The sequence below is a fragment of the Ursus americanus genome, chromosome 2 (assembly GCF_024610735.1).
Source record: "Ursus americanus isolate L20-20 chromosome 2, mUrsAme1.1.p, whole genome shotgun sequence".
Classification (NCBI taxonomy): domain Eukaryota; kingdom Metazoa; phylum Chordata; class Mammalia; order Carnivora; family Ursidae; genus Ursus; species Ursus americanus.
In genome coordinates, this window is record NC_142128.1 from 79535150 (window position 1) to 79554402 (window position 19253).

At 44.7% G+C, this 19253-nt stretch overlaps 1 protein-coding gene across 2 annotated transcripts in view; it reads right to left on the reverse strand.

Moving 5' to 3' along the window:
• PTPN14 (protein tyrosine phosphatase non-receptor type 14) overlaps positions 1–19253 on the reverse strand; it is a 173863-nt gene that overhangs the window by 93657 nt on the left and 60953 nt on the right. For both annotated transcript variants that reach the window (XM_045771992.2, XM_045771990.2), the window contains exons 2-3: positions 11931–12258; positions 785–954 (exon numbers count right to left, since the gene is read on the reverse strand). In XM_045771992.2, the coding sequence (XP_045627948.1) occupies positions 785–954; positions 11931–12104 (344 nt within the window). In that variant the 5' untranslated portion in view covers positions 12105–12258. The remainder of the gene's footprint in view (positions 1–784; positions 955–11930; positions 12259–19253) is intronic.

The following is a 19253-nucleotide window of genomic DNA, read 5'->3' on the forward strand; positions in this document are numbered from 1 at the left end:
CCCTTTATTACCAGAAAGAACCATTTGATGAGGAGATGTGCCCCCTCTGCATATTTTAGTGGAAAACTCTTACCAATAAGTGAGCCGTACTAACACCAACCAACACGGTTTCATTCATGGCACAGCAGACTTAGCAGAACTTGAGAAACGTATGCAAATCCCTCACTTTACAGATGAGGGGAAAGTATCATTTCAAAGATGGCAGGCGGTTTCTTCCAGGCAAAATAGCCAATGAGTGGGAGGGGAGGACCAATCTCAGGTCTCCTCTCTACTGATGGCTTCCTGTCCCTTCGTCTGTGACCAAGGACAAGCAAAACTCTCGCCCTCTCAATGTTCTCCTCAACTCCGTTCCCATCTTTAGTTACCTTCTCAATCCTCAAATCCAAGTCTGATGCCACATTTTGCTTGGGAGCATTTTAAGGGAAAGAGTAGACCAAACAAGTATGAGGTGGTTAATTCTTTATTAAATTCTGGCACATCCATTTGACCCCCAGTCTCCAACAGATACTTCTCGGCTGCTAGACACCATATTCGACTGCCTCAGGATCACTGCAACCTTATTAGCACCACAGGGAACCCCCAGGGTGATGAGCACCACGGATTCAAACCACAATTCTAAAGCTGCAAAGCAACCGGTAAACAATCCCCAACTGCTCCACCCTGTCCCCCACTACCCACACCTGCACATACACACCCCTGCATCAACCTGCTCACCGACTTCATCTGAAGCCCCGCAGTGAATCCACACCCTTATACAGAACACAGGGGAAAAAAATGCACCTACCTTGTGGCCTCTTGCTGAAGCCATGACACATTTGGCACATAGAACATGACTCCGAAGAAAAGCAGAGGCTCATTAGCAAATTTGTCTAGATGTTTCTTCAGAGGTTTCTCCAGCTCCACCCATCGCGCTTGCTGGCTCTTGCTGAGAAACCAGAGGCCGAAGTAGTGTGTCTGGATAAAAGGGGAAAATAGCATCAGTTTCTGCTCATAAGGGGTATCCCATGACTGCACAGGAAAATAAGACTCCAGCACCTCATGTCACATTTGGTTTCCCAGCTCAAACACCAGGATCCAGCTTGTACTTTCTAACTTTGGGACAAGCTCAAAGAAACCACGTGCCTCGATCTACACGGAGTATCCGATGCAGTATTCGTACCCACGGTTACTGCTTGTCCGTGTGGATCCTGACGTGCCTCTGTTCGGTAAGGGGGGGTGGGTGCAGGGTGGGGGCAGTGTTGGCTTTCCTCCTACACTCCCAAGGCTGACTTTCCCGTGCCTTCGGAATGCCTCCCGCTCTCACGTGGAACACGCTGGCAAAGGCAAACATAGTTCTTGCACCTGCTGCAAAATAACTTATTACTCAACTAAGACAAAACCTCCTGCCAACTGAAGCCTTCCCCATCTCAGACGACTTCCACACATGGTACCAGGGTTTAACAGAAAACTGATTCACTCGTTCTGAGTCTTCGTGAAGCGCTTTGAAAAACATCGGCCTCTGCCACTTCATTATACACGAACTGCCGCCAATCTCTCCCCCACCTCAAGCTTTGAGAATGGGAGGATGTCTCCACAGCTGCCACAGGAGCCCCTGGTGGCTGTTCTTGGCAGATTATGGTGGGATTTGAGAGATGAAAGTGAGATTTTCACCCTTAGACTTGAAGCCTCAACCAGTTCAGTTTTGAACAACGTGCTAAATGATTACAACAGGCACTTTTATGCATCCAATCCTGTCTTTACATTAATTCGTGCTAGGATTTCAGGATTAGCAAAACAATCACCAAAAAACAGATCACCGCTTTTGAAATATTCTTTTATATTTCAATTATAGCTTAGAACAGTTTACAGCACACCTGGAAATCTGCCTTCAAAAGAACGTTTTCATTACAATGTTTAATTTCCAAAGGCATTCTTGGGCCGATGTTCCCATTGCAGCTGGCCGTCTCCTCAACGTGACCACAGATCAATCCCTGCCACAACCCTACCAAAATCTGTAATGAAAGTTTTGCCTCTGACTTCACTAGAAAACCAGACACGTCCTCGCTTATAAAGCTCCCGACCCACATACGCCATAGGATATTTCCAAATGCATGTGCCTTCAGATGAGAACAAGGACTTCATCAGCTTTGCTCCGTGATGTTCTAAAGGGCAAGTTCACAGGAGGAATCTATGAATTTCTCGAGCAACAGAATGCCAACAAACAGAGCCAAGGTTTTATTTCCATCGGCTTGGACAAATTGCTTGAGTGAATTCTGACCCTATCATTCACTTTCCAGCTTTGGTGAGTCTGTTAGTTGTTCCGATGTGACGGACGATGTAGAGGAAATGAAATGTGGCTGTAGAGGAAAACAGGCTGCGAAGTCCGTTCATCTCCCAGGGTTTGCACTCACTGTCTTAATGACGCCATACAAGCGGCTGGGCCTCCAGGGTGTGAAAGCTTTCTCATCTGTAAGATGGGGATGACTCTTACAGCCATCGCCCACAGGCTGTGAGGGACACAAATGAGATCGTGTCTTGAACCGTGCGCACGGCACACGTTACTAACTACTTCAGCAGTGGATCTTTCTGTCGCCGCTACTGTCGTCACCATCATCGCCACCATCATCATCACCATATCACTACCATCACTACCATCATCATCACCAGCGTCATCGGTAAATGAAAGCAGACAAGCCTCAAAAATCTTTTTCACTGGCACTCCTGGCATGTCTATGAACCACACGATTAGAAAACAGAGGTTATCTGGAAATAAATGAGAAAAAGCAGGCAAAAGTAGAAGCTGGAAGGAGTATAAGTAACATACAAACCTAAAAGGTGTAAGAAAAAAATAATCACAAAATAGTGCCTCCCCTAAGATTTTCTTTAGAGCCTTACAGGTGTTTATGGGACACTGGAATCACCCTGATGCCGTCCTAGGGGATCTACGCTTATAGATCGAGGCTTCAGCTAACCTGTAAATGAGGTCATCTGGGTGCTAATTTAATAAACTGTCTGAGAAGGGTCCAAGGCAGTTCTACATTCTGAATTCCTGTATGAAACACAGTGTTGTTTAAGGGTATGCTACTGCCTTCTGGGTGGCTAGGAGTGAGTTTGCATAGAATAAATGAGGTAATATGTGTCAACAGTTACACGCTATGTAACAGTTATTTTCATAGGAAAAGAGCGCTTTTATAAGCCTGGGTGGAGAAAGGGAGGACAAGCTTTGCAATTGCTTCACAGGCCAAACCATGATTTATTAACTTTCACTAAAAGCGGTCCTGACATTTGGGGCTATCATTTTATGATCCATACTTCATTCAAATGACAACATCCCCTCAAATGAGTAACATTCAAATTAGAACGGGTCCACATTAACTGCATAGACATTCTACAATCAACTTTGCCCCCCAAAAAAGTTTTTAAAATGTTTACTGCTCCTGTGCTTTGAAGGCTAGTATTTTAAATTTCCTTTTCTCATTCCCACCCACCCAGTCATTAAATCAGACCTATCTTCCCCCAAAAAGCAGCCCGAGAAAGACTATTCCGTGGCACACACACGCACGTGCATGCGCACAGATATACGCATATACACATGCAAACCATGAAAAGGAGGACGAGGTACGCTAGAGATCACAGTAACAGTCTTGAGCCATAATTAACAGTACAGAGCTGTGAATAACAACATAAACCACGTCAACTGCAAAAACCTAATTCAGGGCATACAATTTTTTTGCTGCTGCCACGCGGTATTTTCCGGAGGACACCTGAGTGACCCACTATGCATTTGTCCAATGAGATAACTACATTACTACTCAAGGAGTAGGGTGTCCAGCACAAGGGAGAACTGATAGAGGTAGGTAACCTGGAAGCCACAGTTTCCCCTAAATGGCCAGAAAAACCTAATTTTAGAGATGCTGAATTCAGTTATCTCGTGGGAAAGAAAATCCCCATTACAAGATCCCCATCAGGTAGCTTCCTCCATTCCCAACCTACCACCCCCACCCCCCATTCTTCCTCTACCTATCTCCCTACCCTGGAGTATTCAACAGAGGAGAAAGACCCTGTCTCAAAGTTCTCGGCCTGCTCTATTCCAGTTTCTGACGCAGCACGAGTTTATTGTGCCACGTCTACACAGTGGCTCCCAGGAAAAGGCATGAGAAACTAACCTCTCACTGACACCAGCATGTGCACCCATCAACTTCCTGTGTATTAGCCAAGGGACCATTAATCCCAGCAGGCCCAGCTGAGACCACACCAGGCTGGTTCATAACTCACTTGCCAGCTTCAACTCCCGCTGAATCCTCCCAAAAGCTGAGCTGCCCTGCTAACCACTGCCACGCGGTTCAGGAGAATGTGGTGGGGTGATTCCAAATAGAAACCGTCTCCTCCCTGACCAAAAGGATCCCATCCTACCACCAGAGTAAGTACCCCAGGCACTTTTATTTCTCTCTCAAGCTGCAAACGCAAGCCAGGTCCAGCTAATCCTCACGATACCTCCGGGTGAGCTATAAACCCCATTTAATTTCTCTGGTTTTCTTCGGAAAACAGGTCTGGTGCTTTGAGTTCTGCAATGAGCTCGCTGCAATGAAGAAAAAAGAAGAACGGGCTCCCAGGGAAAGGAACCACATCTTGGAATCAATGACTAAAAATGTACTACTAAGAAGCAGCGTGAGGAGAGACACACGAACGTGACATTTTCGTAGGAGTGGTTTCCTGCTCTATTTGGTTTGGAGTTTTTCATTTTAACGGAGGAAGCTGAAATACATACAGCCACTCAAAAATAGTTTCTTCAGTGGCAGACTGGTGCGTGAATATTTTAGCGCCCAAGTGAGATCCCTCCTTCAGTACCAAGAAAAAGATGCTAGTGAATAAAGGCCTTGAAGAACAGTTTGAGTTGTTGTCGTTTGTTTGTTCCTCTACCTGTGGAGATGGCGGTATCCCCCACACGAGCTATTACTAATAGGGAAAGATTCTTTGAGGATTTTGTTTTTCCAGTTTTGCGACCAATGGCGTGGCTTTGATGCAATCTGCAAGGGTTACAGGTGCAGCCTTGGCAATTACCAGGAATTAAATCCATGATCTTATCTCAAGCATTCTGAAGAGTTAATCATCCAGAAGCAAGAGTCTGAACTATCTTGCATTACGTTGTAATAGGTTGCCTGTCATAGCCAGCACTTCGGCTGTAAATTAAGAAACAGAGTTGGTATGCCTCCGCATAAAATAGACGAGAATTACACACAAGCATTAAAATTTGCACTGAGGCATGGAAAATGCTTCAAGAGATGCCTAGAAGCAGACTCTGAAACAGCACTTGATGCCATTTCATCCCACCGGCTTTGGAAAATAAACCGCTGGATAGGAGTTGGACGGTGGTCCGTTACCCTGTGTGTAACGCACCTCTGCCCTGGGCGGGTCTGGGATTCTGTAACCTACACGTCTCTAAGTAACAACCGCCCCATCTCCATCTGCCTAGCCCATTTTCATCAAAGTATCAGAAATGAGACTGTAAAATAACAGAGGCCCAAGAAGCAAACCTCATAGCCAAGGGAGGAAAAAAAAAATCACTCTTCTGAGGCTGTCCAGCTCACTCAAAATCTCCAGAAAGATGAAGACTTACAAGTTAAGACAGGGGAAATTATTTCACCTACAAGCTATCGAGAAAACAGACACTGGGTCCAGTCTGCCTCACAGAACTGAGAGTACGCTAATAAGATCTCACGTTATAATCTTGATAAAGGCAAAAGGCAATACAAAATTCAAAGCCAAGAGATCTCCCGGCAGTCTACTCTTCAGCTCATTCTTCATCAGTGTGATTTTAGTCCTGTGCAAATACAAACATATGTGGGTATGGCGAGGCTCAGGCTCTCAAATACAGCAAACGCCACTATTATCGGACAGGCCAGGAAATGAGGCATTCCATTTAACCGAGTACTCTCATCATCGCAGGTTACCTTACCAGTGCCCAGAAAATTAGCATACAATCAAACCACAGAAATATCCTTCATGGAAGTTAGCTTAAGCTAGTTAAGATTCAGTATCTTTACAAATTCTAGCTGTGATGAAAACAGCAAAATGTGGGATGTTTCTACTGTGCCCACAGCTTGGGATAAATCACCTTTTAGTAAAAAGAAAAATACAAATTTGCAAAAGAAAAAGGGGATAAATCTGAGGATCACCCACCCTATGAAATGATTAGGGATTTTTTTTTTAAGGCTCCTGTACAAACCGGGGCTCCTTAGTCTAGTCGTAGGAGAGGTCCAAGAGTTACCGAATTCACCATTCCCAAGAGTAGACTTCCTGATAAAGCAATGGTTTGTCTTGAAGAGAGTTTAGTCGTGAAGGTACCTTTGTGAAATTATTTATCCCTCCTCCCTTTATTATTCTTTAGTTAAAAGTAAAGTCAGGATTATCCCTGAAGGAAATAATTCTGGCATATTTCTACATTTTACTGGAATTCTTTATATTCCAATAAAGTTCTTAATATTCCTTATTACTATTAACATGGCCTCCTTGCCTTTCTTAGAAGAGCACTGTTTAGTGACATATAATGTAAGCCCCATATTTAATTTTAAATTTTCTAATAGCTACATTAAAAAAGTACAGAGAAGTGAAATTAATTTTAATAAATTTTATTTAAAATAAAATATTCAAAATAGTATGCTTTCAACATGTAACTAATATAAAAATTATTAAAGAGATATTTTAACCTTTTTCATATTAGATCTTTAGAATCTGAGGTGTATTTTACACTAACAGCACATCTCGGTTCAAACTAGCCACACTTCGAATGTTCAGTGGCCACATGTGGTCAGTGGCTACCATACTGGGACAATACAATCTTAATAACTGTTAAAGAAACTGAGAGATTCTGCCAAAATGTATGATCACGGTTTCTAATAATTCAAGCTGTCTAACCATGAAATAAGTAGACTTAAAAAAGGGGAAGAGCCCGCTCTTTGTAAGCGTTGTGGCAGAGTCTAGAGAGCCCACGTGCTATCTCACAGAGGAGACCAGCATACTGAGTGCTTCCCATGTGCCAAAGCTCTGTAATACTGTGGCAACATTGAAAAACTCTTAATCCTCCCAACAACTCATGGAGGTTACTATTACCATTTCCATTTACAGATGAGGAAACTGAGGCACAGAGCAGTCAAGTAACTATCCAAGATTACACAGGTAATAAGTGGCAGAGGCGGGACTCAAACTCAGGCAGCTTGGTCCACGCTCACATTCACAGTCATAAACCCTGCTGCTTCTCCATGCATTTATTTTTTAAATATAAGAACAAGCCATAAGACACACTATTTCAGCTATTTCTCTCTTAACCTAGGTCAGTGATTTTCAAACTGTACTGGAAGGTAGGAAGAGCACAGGGACAAGGGGTTCCAGATATCCATCCCCTCTGCAAACACAACAGCTCCATTTTATACACTGAAGTTCCACCAAAGATCTCATTTGAAGAAAAGGGTGACATCCATTAATCCAAACATGTTTTAACCATATTATCAGAATTCTAATTTTCTGAGCTTCTATATCTTAAAGTCTTTTCCTTAAATAAGAGTTCCTAGGGGCACCTGGATGGCTCAGTCGGACAAGCAGATTAAGCATCTGGCTCAGGTCATGATCCCAGGGTAATGGGATCGAGTCCCGCATCGGGCTCCCTGCTCAGCAAGGAGTCTGCTTCTCCCCCTCTCTCTGCCTGCCTCTCCTGTGGCTTGTGCTCGCTCTCTGTCTCAAATAAATAAAATCTTAAAAAAAAAAAAAAAAAGAGTTCCTAGCCAGAAATTCATACCTATTTTTTTTCCCTGAACTTAAAGCAATTAAAAAAAATTGTTTTTTTCCTGAGGAGTCCATTTTATTTCTTCTTGCCAGGCCTATTGTTAAGTCCACCCAGCTAGCATCTCTGTCCCTCCTGTCACCCCAATCCTCTCTTTCTGCTATTTGGTCCCCTTCCTAAGATGCAAAGTGTTCCTGTTACGCTCCGCCCTGAAATCCTCAGACGGCTTCCCATCTCACAGCAGCGCTTTATGCTCCCAACAGTTGAAAGAGGACTTAACAGGAGGCTAAAATAATTGTGAAACACTGAGTTCAACACCTTTAGGGAAAAAAAAAATAGCACTGATGAGGGTGTTTCCTAAAGCATTTTACCACGGCTCCTTTTCTGCCACTACACACGCACCCCCAGGGACTGGAACAGTGGAGTCGGCCCGCCTGGGACTGAGCTGGCCCCGCACGGCCAGCAGGTCACTCTGTGCTGCAGTGTCCCCGTCTGTAACATGGACACAGCCAGGGGAGCCACCTCACGGAGTTAAGAGAATCCGATGACTTGATAGGAGGAGGGCGCTCGGCACGAGATGTGGTGCCTTAAAAGGTGGCAGTGATTTCTGTGACACATTTTAGAAAGAGATTTCGGTTGAAAATCCCTAGCCAGACACATCAAACCGTTCAAAAGCTGACTCCTGCCTGCCTTTCCATACCCCCACCCTCCCTGCCGTGACCCCTCCACAAGTACACGGGCTCACACACACACGCACACACACACACACGCGCGCGCGCAGATCCGTGCAAAACGAACTCTGCCCTTCCCGGAAAATTCCACCCGCTTTCCTGTTTCTGCACCTCAGCACGGGTTGTACCCTTTGCTTTGTTTCTTGTTTGTCCTCGTCTCTAAACTCCAGGGTTTCCGGGAGCGGGGACCCTCTCATACGCAGCTTCCCTCAAGCCCTGACTGTATTTGCTGACCCGACCGGCCAGGCCTGGGTCCTCTCGCTGCCATCTGAAATGAAAGCACATCAGTACCTTCAAAACCAGACGTGGCTCTCAGAAAGTCTGCCGCATGGATCCGTGTCCTTATGCACTTGTCAAAACCCACAGAATGCACACCGCCAAGGGCGAACCCTAATGTCAACTCTGGGTCTGGGGGATCATGACGTGTTAATGTGGGTTCATCTGACTGTCACCAATGTCCTAGTCTGGTGTAGGGGAGGGTGGGGGATGGGGGAGAAGGAGGCATACGGGACTGTTTTCCACTCAATTTTGCTATAAAGCTAAAACTGCTTTAAGAAGTCAAATCGATTTTTAAAATAAAACAAAGTGGAAAAACACAAAGGATAATTAATGTAGATCAAAAAATCAAAATTAATTTTCCTTTCCTAATATAAAGCTATTATAAAGTGTAGGATACACCTAGACTTCAGAGCACTTCTAATGGCAAAGCCAAATAGCCACCATAATCTGGGTTCCAAGCCTTCATAGAGACTAAACATTTTGCTATATTTTAGACGGATTTTCACCTTCTCCTCTCAAGCTCCATCAGCTCTATTTGGAAAATGACTCGAACACAAAGAAAGTCAGTGAGTGGAGCAGACCCTATGTTCATCCCCTCCTCCTCCTGCTTCTGGAAGAAGGCATTCCTCCTCGAGGTGTGCGTGTGTAATTGAAGAACAAAGCAGTAGATTGCTTGATCTCGCCCTTTAATTCGAAAGTAGCTATAGTACTGTTGCACGAAAGGCCATACCTTCAACGTCATCCGTCACAGAACGAAAGCGCACAATTAAAAAAAGAAAGTGATTTGCTCTCATGTGGATGCGCCCATCTAGAGCATGTCAAAATAAAGCCAGAGTTAAATGTCAACCCCACCTTAGCATTAGAAGATCAATCACACTGCAACACATGCTTGACAGTAGAATCTGGACTTCACTGCTTTAGCCTTTGTGACAACACAGTTGTGAGCTAATCCCGGTTTGACCTTTGCCCCCTCGCGGAGAGAAACAATAGTCCATTGAGAGTAATTATTACCATACACATCTCCAGACCCGCCTCCTCTTGCACCTTAGACTCCAGCCTACCTGGTGATTCACAGAGATGCCTTCTTAGCCCCCAAGAATGGCGCCTGCCCTTCTGAATCCTTGCATTTTCAAAAATCCAATTCCCCACGCCCTGGATGGCTTTGCTCCCTTTTCCACCTGCTGAAGCCCTAGGCATCCTTCAGGTCCCCATTCAGAAAGTGAAGGCTCTGTTCATCTTTCACCGAACATCCTCTCCTGCTCCCAGGGCCTCCACGGTCAGTGGTATAGGCTGTGTACTGCACAACTCTAAGGGGAGCTATTGCCTTTCAGGCCTGCCCCTGCACTGCATTTTAGTAGGGATCGCATTCAATCTTCAATTTAAATGCTGGATTCCCCTACTCACCGTGCATAGCTGGAAGACAAAATTATACTCTATTTACCTTCACTCATCAAGTCCTAACACAGTACCTGGCAAACTACGGGTGCTCAAGATCTCCTTCAATCAAAAATTCTCAAGACACTAAAACTGGGACAATTATAAATTATCAGACGCAGTGCTACGCATTTCCCATACTGTATCTCTTTCAATATTGATAACAGGCCCCATAAGATATATAAGGTGAATATCACTATTCCCCTTTTATAGGTGAGAAAACGGATGCCCAGAGAAGGGCAGTAACTTTTCCAAGCACACCTAACTTCTAAATGACAGAACTATGATTTGCACCCAAGTCCAAGACACGAAAGACTGAGCTTATAACTGCTTAAGCGCATGCTAGATGCCTCCCAACGCGTGCCAAGAATCGTTATCCTGAGTGACTGAGAATACTCAGAAGTCGAACTACTGCATATCTTTTTAAATGACCTAGAACTAAACTTTGTGCAAGAGATTTAGACCAGTCTCCTAACCATCCTATCTCTAGTCTTAAGGTTTCTCCTTTATGCGTATATTTAAATACGTATACCCAAATGTGCCACTGATAAGCAAAAAGGAACCCGCTTTCCACCTGCAAGGTCAGAACACGTCCCATGTTTTTCCGCAGGGTCAGCTACCAAGTTGCGTGTATCTGTGGGACAGGAGAGTCTCCATCACAGGAAAACGAACTTCAAAGGAAGCCCCGATCACAGATACCAAAGCATAAACACGAAGACTGGCAGGAGGCAGAAGTGCTCAGGTGGAACAATCCCCCAGAGGACGCCAAGGGGAGAGGAAGAGCTTGCCAGACCCCATTTCCTGTGTGCATAGGTGAGAAGGTAGTTCATGACAGGTGTGCAGGACGACATCAAACACCATCACTTCCAGCAGTTACCACCCCCTCACACCACCACCTTGACGTGGCAGGCGACGTGGGCACAGGGCCTAGGACAACCACAGAGCTTTTCCTGGTCCTCAGATCTCAGGGGCTTGCAGTCACTTCCATGCTGCCAACCGTCACAGCTCTCAGGACACACCTGCATGTGTGTGTGCGTGGGGGGGGGGGGGTGTTCTCGAGAAAGCCTCCTCTCCTGAATGTCTGTAAGGCTGGACACAACGGGGCTTGCTTGTTATAGAGGACATGCTGCCCTAGGAGTCTCATTCCGGAGGGATCATGTGACCACCTCCACTGCCAACCCCGGCTCTACTTAAAGCCAGGAGAAGCCTCCCAGACAGCGCCAAGAAAAGGAGGGTCATGAGGAATCCTGAAAGGAACAAAACACCCATTTTACAAGTGCCCACAAAAAGCCTCGCTGGTCATGCTCGTTTTAAATACTTTTCCAATTTTTCCCCCTCTTTGAAGAGGAAAATATAGACACAAACAAGCAAAAACTAAAAGCAGCTGCATCCATCCCTCCGTGGGCGTTCTCTCCTAGACGTGCAGCTGGAATGCCAAACACCAGCTACCCACTCGATGGTCTGAAAGAGCGACGATGGCGTTAGACGCTCCCCCCAAAACCTCCTTACCGGCGGGAACAAAAGTGCAGCCGCCACCCCGCCCAAGTCCTGACCGGCCGAGGCTGCAAAATCAAGGCCATGCCAAGGACCGCAGGATCCTTCTAAACACGAGGCTGGGGCTGGAAAGCCGGGCAGGTGCCAAGGGGCAGGGAAGCGGTCCCTTTGGGGAGTTCTAGCTCAGCACCACCACCCCCCGCCCCCCCCCTTCACCCCCCCACACAGGCTCTTACCTCCCGCAACTCCAGCCTCTGGGCCACGGCCTCCAGGCACTCCTGCCCGGTGCTCTCCACCGACAGCGTGCACTCGATCACATTGCTGTCCAGCAGGCGGATGCGCGTGACAAAGCAGTTCTTGCTCAGGACGTTGTAGCGCCGCGTCCGGCGGAGCTTCAGGCCGAAAGGCATGGCGAGGCGGCCCTCCCACGCCGCCTTCCTCTCCCGGCGCCCACGGCCCTGAGACGGCCTCAGCAGCTTCGTGCCTCGGCGAGGACACCACCGCGCGTGCTCCTCCTGGTGCCCAAGAAGGTGTCCATGCCCAGCGCGGCACTCCGGAGGATCGCTGCGAACGGAAGAGCAGCAAGGTCATTAGCTGCGGGGCGAGCTATAGATGCTGTGGCCTGTGTTCCGCGCACACGTGAGCACGCAGCCCCCGACGGACGGACATCCAGATTCCGGAAGCAGCAAGCTCCGCAGCTGCCAAGCATCTTGGCAGAGGCCATGCTCTTTAAATGATCTTACAAGGGGGATCTCATAAAATCCACTCAATAGCTGAGGCCACTGAGGGTCAGAGAGATGAACTCATCCAAGGACGCACAGAGCAAATGGCAAAGCCGGAATTCAAACCGAAGTCGGTACAACTTAAAGTCACATGCTGTTTTCACTGTACCATCCCGTCCACTCAAGAAAGCAGCAGGAGTGGAACCTGGGGACTGTTTAACTTCTAAATAGATTAACTCATTTTGATCTCATTAACATCTACACCTGATGGTGTAGATTTTACGTTCCCCTTTTACAGAAGAAAGAAGTGAGGTCCGAGGAGTTCAGTAAGATCCTGAACTTAGGATCTTACCTTGTTCCTCCTCCCTCTTTGCAATACTGCTTCTTTCTTTGCATTAACATGTGTCTTTATTTTTATTTTAATATTCTGTTATTTGCTTTATCTTTTTACTTTATACACTTAGAATGGATGATAGAAAATAGAAGGAATGCACATTTTTAGAGTCAGCAACATTCTACATTACAAAAAGTTTCAAATACATGAATCCTTTTGTGCATTTAATATCACAGCTCTTTGTGTTTTTCTTCACCAGTTACACAGTTAGATGTGGGGAACCACCCGACTCTCATTTTGTTCTTTTACAAAATGCTTGATGCAGGGGCGCCTGGGTGGCACAGTCCTTAAGCGTCTGCCTTCAGCTCAGGGCGTGATCCCAGAGTTCTGGGATCGAGCCCCACATCAGGCTTCTCCACTAGGAGCCTGCTTCTTCCTCTCCCAGCTCCCCTGCTTGTGTTCCCTCTCTCGCTGGCTGTCAAATAAATAAATAAAATCTTAAGAAGAAAAAAACAAAAACAAAAACAAAAAACGCTTGATGCAAAAGCCTTGCCACCAAATTACAGATAATTTAACTTACTAATAATGAGATGTACAGACACCCTAATGTCCCACCCAAGTTGACTGATAACATGATTGCCACGGAGAACACAAGAATAAAACAGTAAAAACAAAAGTGGCTTTACCGTTCCACCCCGAGCCAGCAACGCTCCCACTGGGAGCTCATTAAACGTATCTTGCTAAGAAGCCAGAAATGTCCAGACAGCCTTTCTGTTCCACTTTCCCTTCTCCGTAAGTTCAAAAGACCATCTCTTGCTCATATGATTGTTCTGTTAACTTTAACTCAAGCAGATTCAGCCTGTCTTCACACCCTTCATCCACAGAATTACCTCTGAGTCCCTCGACACTTAGATGGGCAAATATGAATAACTACTTACAGAAATTCCTGAATTAATAAATAAAGTGGCTTTATGATTTAGAAACCACTCCCTGTCAGTACCCCAGGCCTCACCGAGGTTGTCAGGGCACAACCCTACAACACAGCAAAACATACTCCCCAGACTGCCTCGGCCAGTCTTTGATGCCTGCCCTCTGGCACATTCCTTAGCATGACAGGTATATGTTTTATGATGGCTTAAAATACACATGCTAGAGACTGTGGCTTGGTAAAATCTATTAACGTTTCTAAATCACTTTGTGTTGGCAGAGTGTCATGTTTATCTCTAAGGTAGGCCAACCTGATGGTCTGATATCTGTAGAAAAGACGATGTAGGGACCCACCCAAAAAAGCAAAAAAGAGAGACCCCAAATTCAAATACAGAGCCCTTAAGAGTGGACTATTCACACATTCATTCCCACACTTGTTGAAGCACAGGGCAGAAGACACCAAGATTTAACTCGTACATTAACCAGGGAGCCTCAAAGAAAAATATTTGCTCTGTGGGCATAAGCCACATTTCTAATCCTGGGCCAGGCACTGTATATTTGGGTGTGTCTCACCTTAAACACCTATGAAAGAATGTGGCTGGCTGGGTACACGTTTATCCCAGCCACTATCAAAAACAATCCCTGCTGTATATTCTATAGGACGCCATCCATAATGCACAGTTAGTGAAATAAAAAGTAAATGTACACAAAATATAGAGACGATTGCAATTTTTATAAGAAACAAAAATACACTAATGGGAAAGAATGTAAGTTCACTGAAGGGATGAACAGGGCTAGATAGAGGTGATATTATATAGAACTCTCTATACTGTATACATTTCTAAACTGTTGTAACATTTCACAATTGCCTTATATTGTTTTTGCAAATAAAGATCAGTATATTTTAAATATGTCAGCTACTAAAAATGGAATGTCAGAAGCAACGTCCAACAATCTGGCAATAGATCTCCTAGAAAATACCTGGTTATTTTAAAGATTTTTAAAGCCATTTAAATCTTCAATTTGTAAGAAACTTGCCAGGTAAGGTATCAAGAAAAAAACTGTAAGAAAAGTGGTCTGAAAAGTCAATGTCCTAGGGGCGCCTGGGTGGCACAGCGGTTGGGCGTCTGCCTTCGGCTCAGGGCGTGATCCCGGCGTTGTGGGACTGAGCCCCACATCAGGCTCCTCTGCTATGAGCCTGCTTCTTCCTCTCCCACTCCCCCTGCTTGTGTTCCCTCTCTCGCTGGCTGTCTATCTCTGTCAAATAAATAAATAAAATCTTAAAAAAAAAAAAAGTCAATGTCCTAAAACAAACAAATTGAACGGGGGTGGGGGTGGGAATGTGGGGGTGGGGGAGGGCATGACTCTGGCGTAAAAGAGATTCAGGACTTCTAAAAACAAAACGCAATGTGTGAACTTTAATCAAATCCAGGTTTAAAAAAAATAGCTATAAAAGACATGAGACAATTAGGAAAATTTGAAATAGGGAATAGAAATTAGATGATATTAATATATTACTCATAATTTTCTCCTGTTTTTGATGGCAGAATTGTGCTTGTCTAACAGAATGCTTCAGGAGATGCCAGTAGATACATCTAGGGGGTAAAAATGTCATAATATCTGTAATTTACTCACAAATGGCTAAAAAAAACCCAATACATACATACACGAATTCAGAGTTGACCAAATAGGACAAAACTTTAAGAGTTGTTAAATCTAGATGATGGGTGTACTGATATTCACTTTATTGTTCTTTCAGGCTTTCTGTATACCTAAAAACGTTCACAGTCAAAAGGTTAAAAAAAAAGAAAAAAAAAAAGAAAAAAGAAAACCCTCAATGCCAGTACTAAACGCAGCTGCCTCTTTCAATAGATGTCTCTGATCCCTCCCATCAAAGTATTCTTTGTCTGAACTCCCACATCATTTCTGTGTATTTTAACATACCAAACTTGTGTTAAAAGTATTAGCACGTTTGACTCTAAACTCCTCCAGAGCCAGAGACATGTTTTCTCCATCTTTCACACCCACGTCTTTCACCTAAATTAAAAGTTCGTTCACACCCAGAACTTGTACAGTCATAGAGCTGTACCAGCAGCTCATTGAAGACACCCCTCGCCTCTAGGACGGGCTCCACCTAAATGATTTCAAGTAAACAATCTCTGTGACACTCACCTGTAACGACAGGGTTCAAGAAGATGACCTCTTAGTCCCTTTCAGTTTTACCATCTTAAGAGTCTAAGAATTTTCCGCCATGCTTAGCTCTCAAAGAATCCATAGCACATGTATCCCGAGAGTCTATCTTTTAACTATTTATACAGGCACGGAGTTTTTCGTTACATGGAACCCAGCACCCTCTGTATTGAAGCCTAATTCCTCCACTTGGTCCTGCATAGCCAGAGGGAGCAAGGATTAAGATACGCCACCAGACAGGAGACTGGATGTGAAATCCATTACAAGCCAGTCCCTCTCTGTTAAATAGTCTGGCTCCTGGCACTCTAATGTCCCTGTGGTTCTCAGGGGTCTCCTATTTACTGCAGCACACGAACAACATTATAAAACCTAGAACCAAGTGCCATAGTCCCCTAAAAAGCTCACGTTTATGATGCGTTAGATTTTCCTGATAAAACTGGGTTTTCAGGGGCGCCTGGATAGCGTAGTCGTTAAGCGTCTGCCTTGGGCTCAGGGCGTGATCCCGGCGTTCCGGGATCGAGTCCCACATCGGGCTCCTCCACTGGGAGCCTGCTTCTTCCTCTCCCACTCCCCTGCTGTGTTCCCTCTCTCGCTGGCTGTCTCTCTGTCACATAAATAAATAAAATCTTTAAAAAAAACAACAACTGGGTTTTCAAAAGAGATCAAATTAGGGGGTCATCATTCTACTTACTGTAAGATTTGTTGTTGTTGTTTGGAAAGCACCTTTACAAATAAAGTCACTTAAAAGATCGAGTTTTATCTATTCTTCAAGAACATATCCAGCAAATAATACCAAGCTGCAAATGTTGCTGAGACCCATTCATGGACGTTTAATGGAAGGGGCTCTTTTTGTGTTAGCGTAGATAGTAAAACCAACAGCGCCGACTCGTGATTTTTTTTTTTTCCAGAACAACACTAACATATTCGAACTTCAAAACATCATCTGCTGATCCTCTTTTTCAAAGATGTACCTTCATGAGAAAAGTGGCATCAGAGAGGAGTTAGGCCCTAGCCCTTTAGTGATGAGAGTGGCTGGGAATAAGAAGCAAATGTGGGGGGGAAAAAAATCACAGGGAAAGTGCCACCAACGCTCCGATCTCTCCAGCTCCCGGGGTCTTTGTGTCCATGAAGCAATTGGCAGGTGCACGTTGAAGGCTGCCGGGAGGAAGGACACCCTAGTGACAGAAGGCATGAAGTGCAGTGGAGCAGGGAGGTCCTCTCCAAGGACCAAAGTTTACTCAGGAAACAAACGGAACACGTGCAAACCTTCCTGCAAGAACGGGCCTCGGAGAACACCAAGTGGCTTAACTTCTCCCAGCCTCAGTTTACTCATCTGCGAAGATAATACCCACCCCGCTGGTTTGCGAGAAGTCAATGAGGAAACGCTTCTGTGGGTGTGCACATGTCCCCTTCCCACTCCCCCTCATACAGGAAGCCAGGCTCAAAGGATAGCAGAGCAGCTGTGAAAAGAAGGACTTGAGTACCTTACCACCTACATGAAAGAAAGAAAGAAAGAAAGAAAGAAAGAAAGAAAGAAAGAAAGAAAGAAAGAAAGAAAGAAAAGAAAAGAAAAGAAAAGAAAAGAAAAGAAAAGAAAAGAAAAGAAAAGAAAAGAAAAGAAAAGAAAAGGCAAAGCAACACGGGAGTTGGACACAAAGGTGTAACAAGTCCACAGGGAAGCTGAAGTATAAAACTTGAACCATGTATTCTCCCAGCCCTCCACCTTGTAATCCCCCAAACGCTGATACCTGGAGGAGAAAGGAGCCAATCACTAGAAGAAACGCTCCCATAAAGAGCCCATCCTAGGCATGTAAGAAGGCTGTGACCTTTTTCTTATCTTTGTCAATAACGTGTATATAGTGTCTTTTTTTTCCAGTGGAAATTGATTCCAAATAGCTGTTGGTCTTATAACCCATTTGGCTCTATCTCTACAGCTGATGGCATATGACAGTCTCCCAGAGAAACCCCTGGGTGTGTCTTAGCTCCCCAAAGAGAATTTTGAAGGGAAGGATCTGTGTCGGATTCAGATTTGTAGTCTCTTTTGGACATGGCAGAAAGCTAAATAAATATCTGTCATTATGATGAAAGAATGAATCCTGAAGTAGCTGAGTTTTTGAGGCCAAGCTAGGGCAGGGGCCTCCAGGTGACCTCAAGTGACACCTCAGGAATTTGAAGCCTGAGATAGGTCTGACTTTCAGAGCCCTAAGAGAGGCTAAATTCTGGAGAAGAGGGAGGAGGAGTTATTCAACTCACTTGTGCTCTTTGGGGGAAAAAAAAAATTGAACCGAGATTTCTAAAAGAACATTCCCACCACCCAAGTTTGCCCTTTCCAGCCCTTGATGTGTCTTAGACTGGGGGTGGTCTCAGAGACCACAGAGATGTCAATCCCATGGAAGTTCTTTGAAAAAACTACAATGGAATTACTGATGGCATAAAGAATTCCAATGTGCCCATGATTGCCGAAAGCAATTTGTAGGGATATTTGCTCTGTAAACACTACACTTTAAAGGCCTCCTAGAGAATGGGCTATACAGTAGGAGAGAACATACAGAAAAGCTTCAGTCACTTCTAAAACTCATTCCTGACCCATCAGCCTCCTAAAAGATCTAATATGTAAGTTTCCATCATTTAACTATCAGCTGTGGATTTACCTTCTACTTCCTTTTCCCCCCCTAAACATATCAACAAAATACCTGCCAAGTTGAAAAGTTGAAAACACAAAGTAAAGCCAGCTTTCTGATGATATAGAAAAAGCCAGCTGGCTGATCGAAAAAACGTTAAACATGTTGGGTAAGAAGTGAAGAGACCTTTCAGAGTATCAACCAAATACAGCTTAATTCTTCATCTTTCCTGAATTACCTGCACAGTCTTCAGGGGAAAAGATGGAAATTAAAATCCAAATTTTAAACACAGTCATCCTTCTATTTCCCCTGCTATATTATGTACACTTGCCTTGCTTTTTTTTCCCTAAGGGTGAGTTCTAAAATCACCAACAGAAGCTAACTGCTGTTCAGCCACATTCTGTATTTACTAACAGTGTCTGGAATTCTTCCAGCATTCCACATTATTACAACTCCCAAGCACACCTCACAGAACTATGTAACCCTGGTCTGGGTGTGAGAAAGGAAAAAATGATGCGATTAGTCCATCCTGTGTGTAAACCTGCAGGAGGCACAGCTCAGTTTTGAAAAGTACTATGTCTCTTTTCTAAGGAGAGTTTTAAAAAGGGTAGGAGGGCGCAGGGCAAAAAGGACTATGAGAAAATGCCTTCTCTGATTCCCCCTTAAAGAAGAGCAGAGAGGAACGGTGTTCTGTTTGGTGAAAAATCACACTGTTGGTTTCTTCTATAAATTTTAGTGCTTTGGAATACCCAAATGATAGCCGTA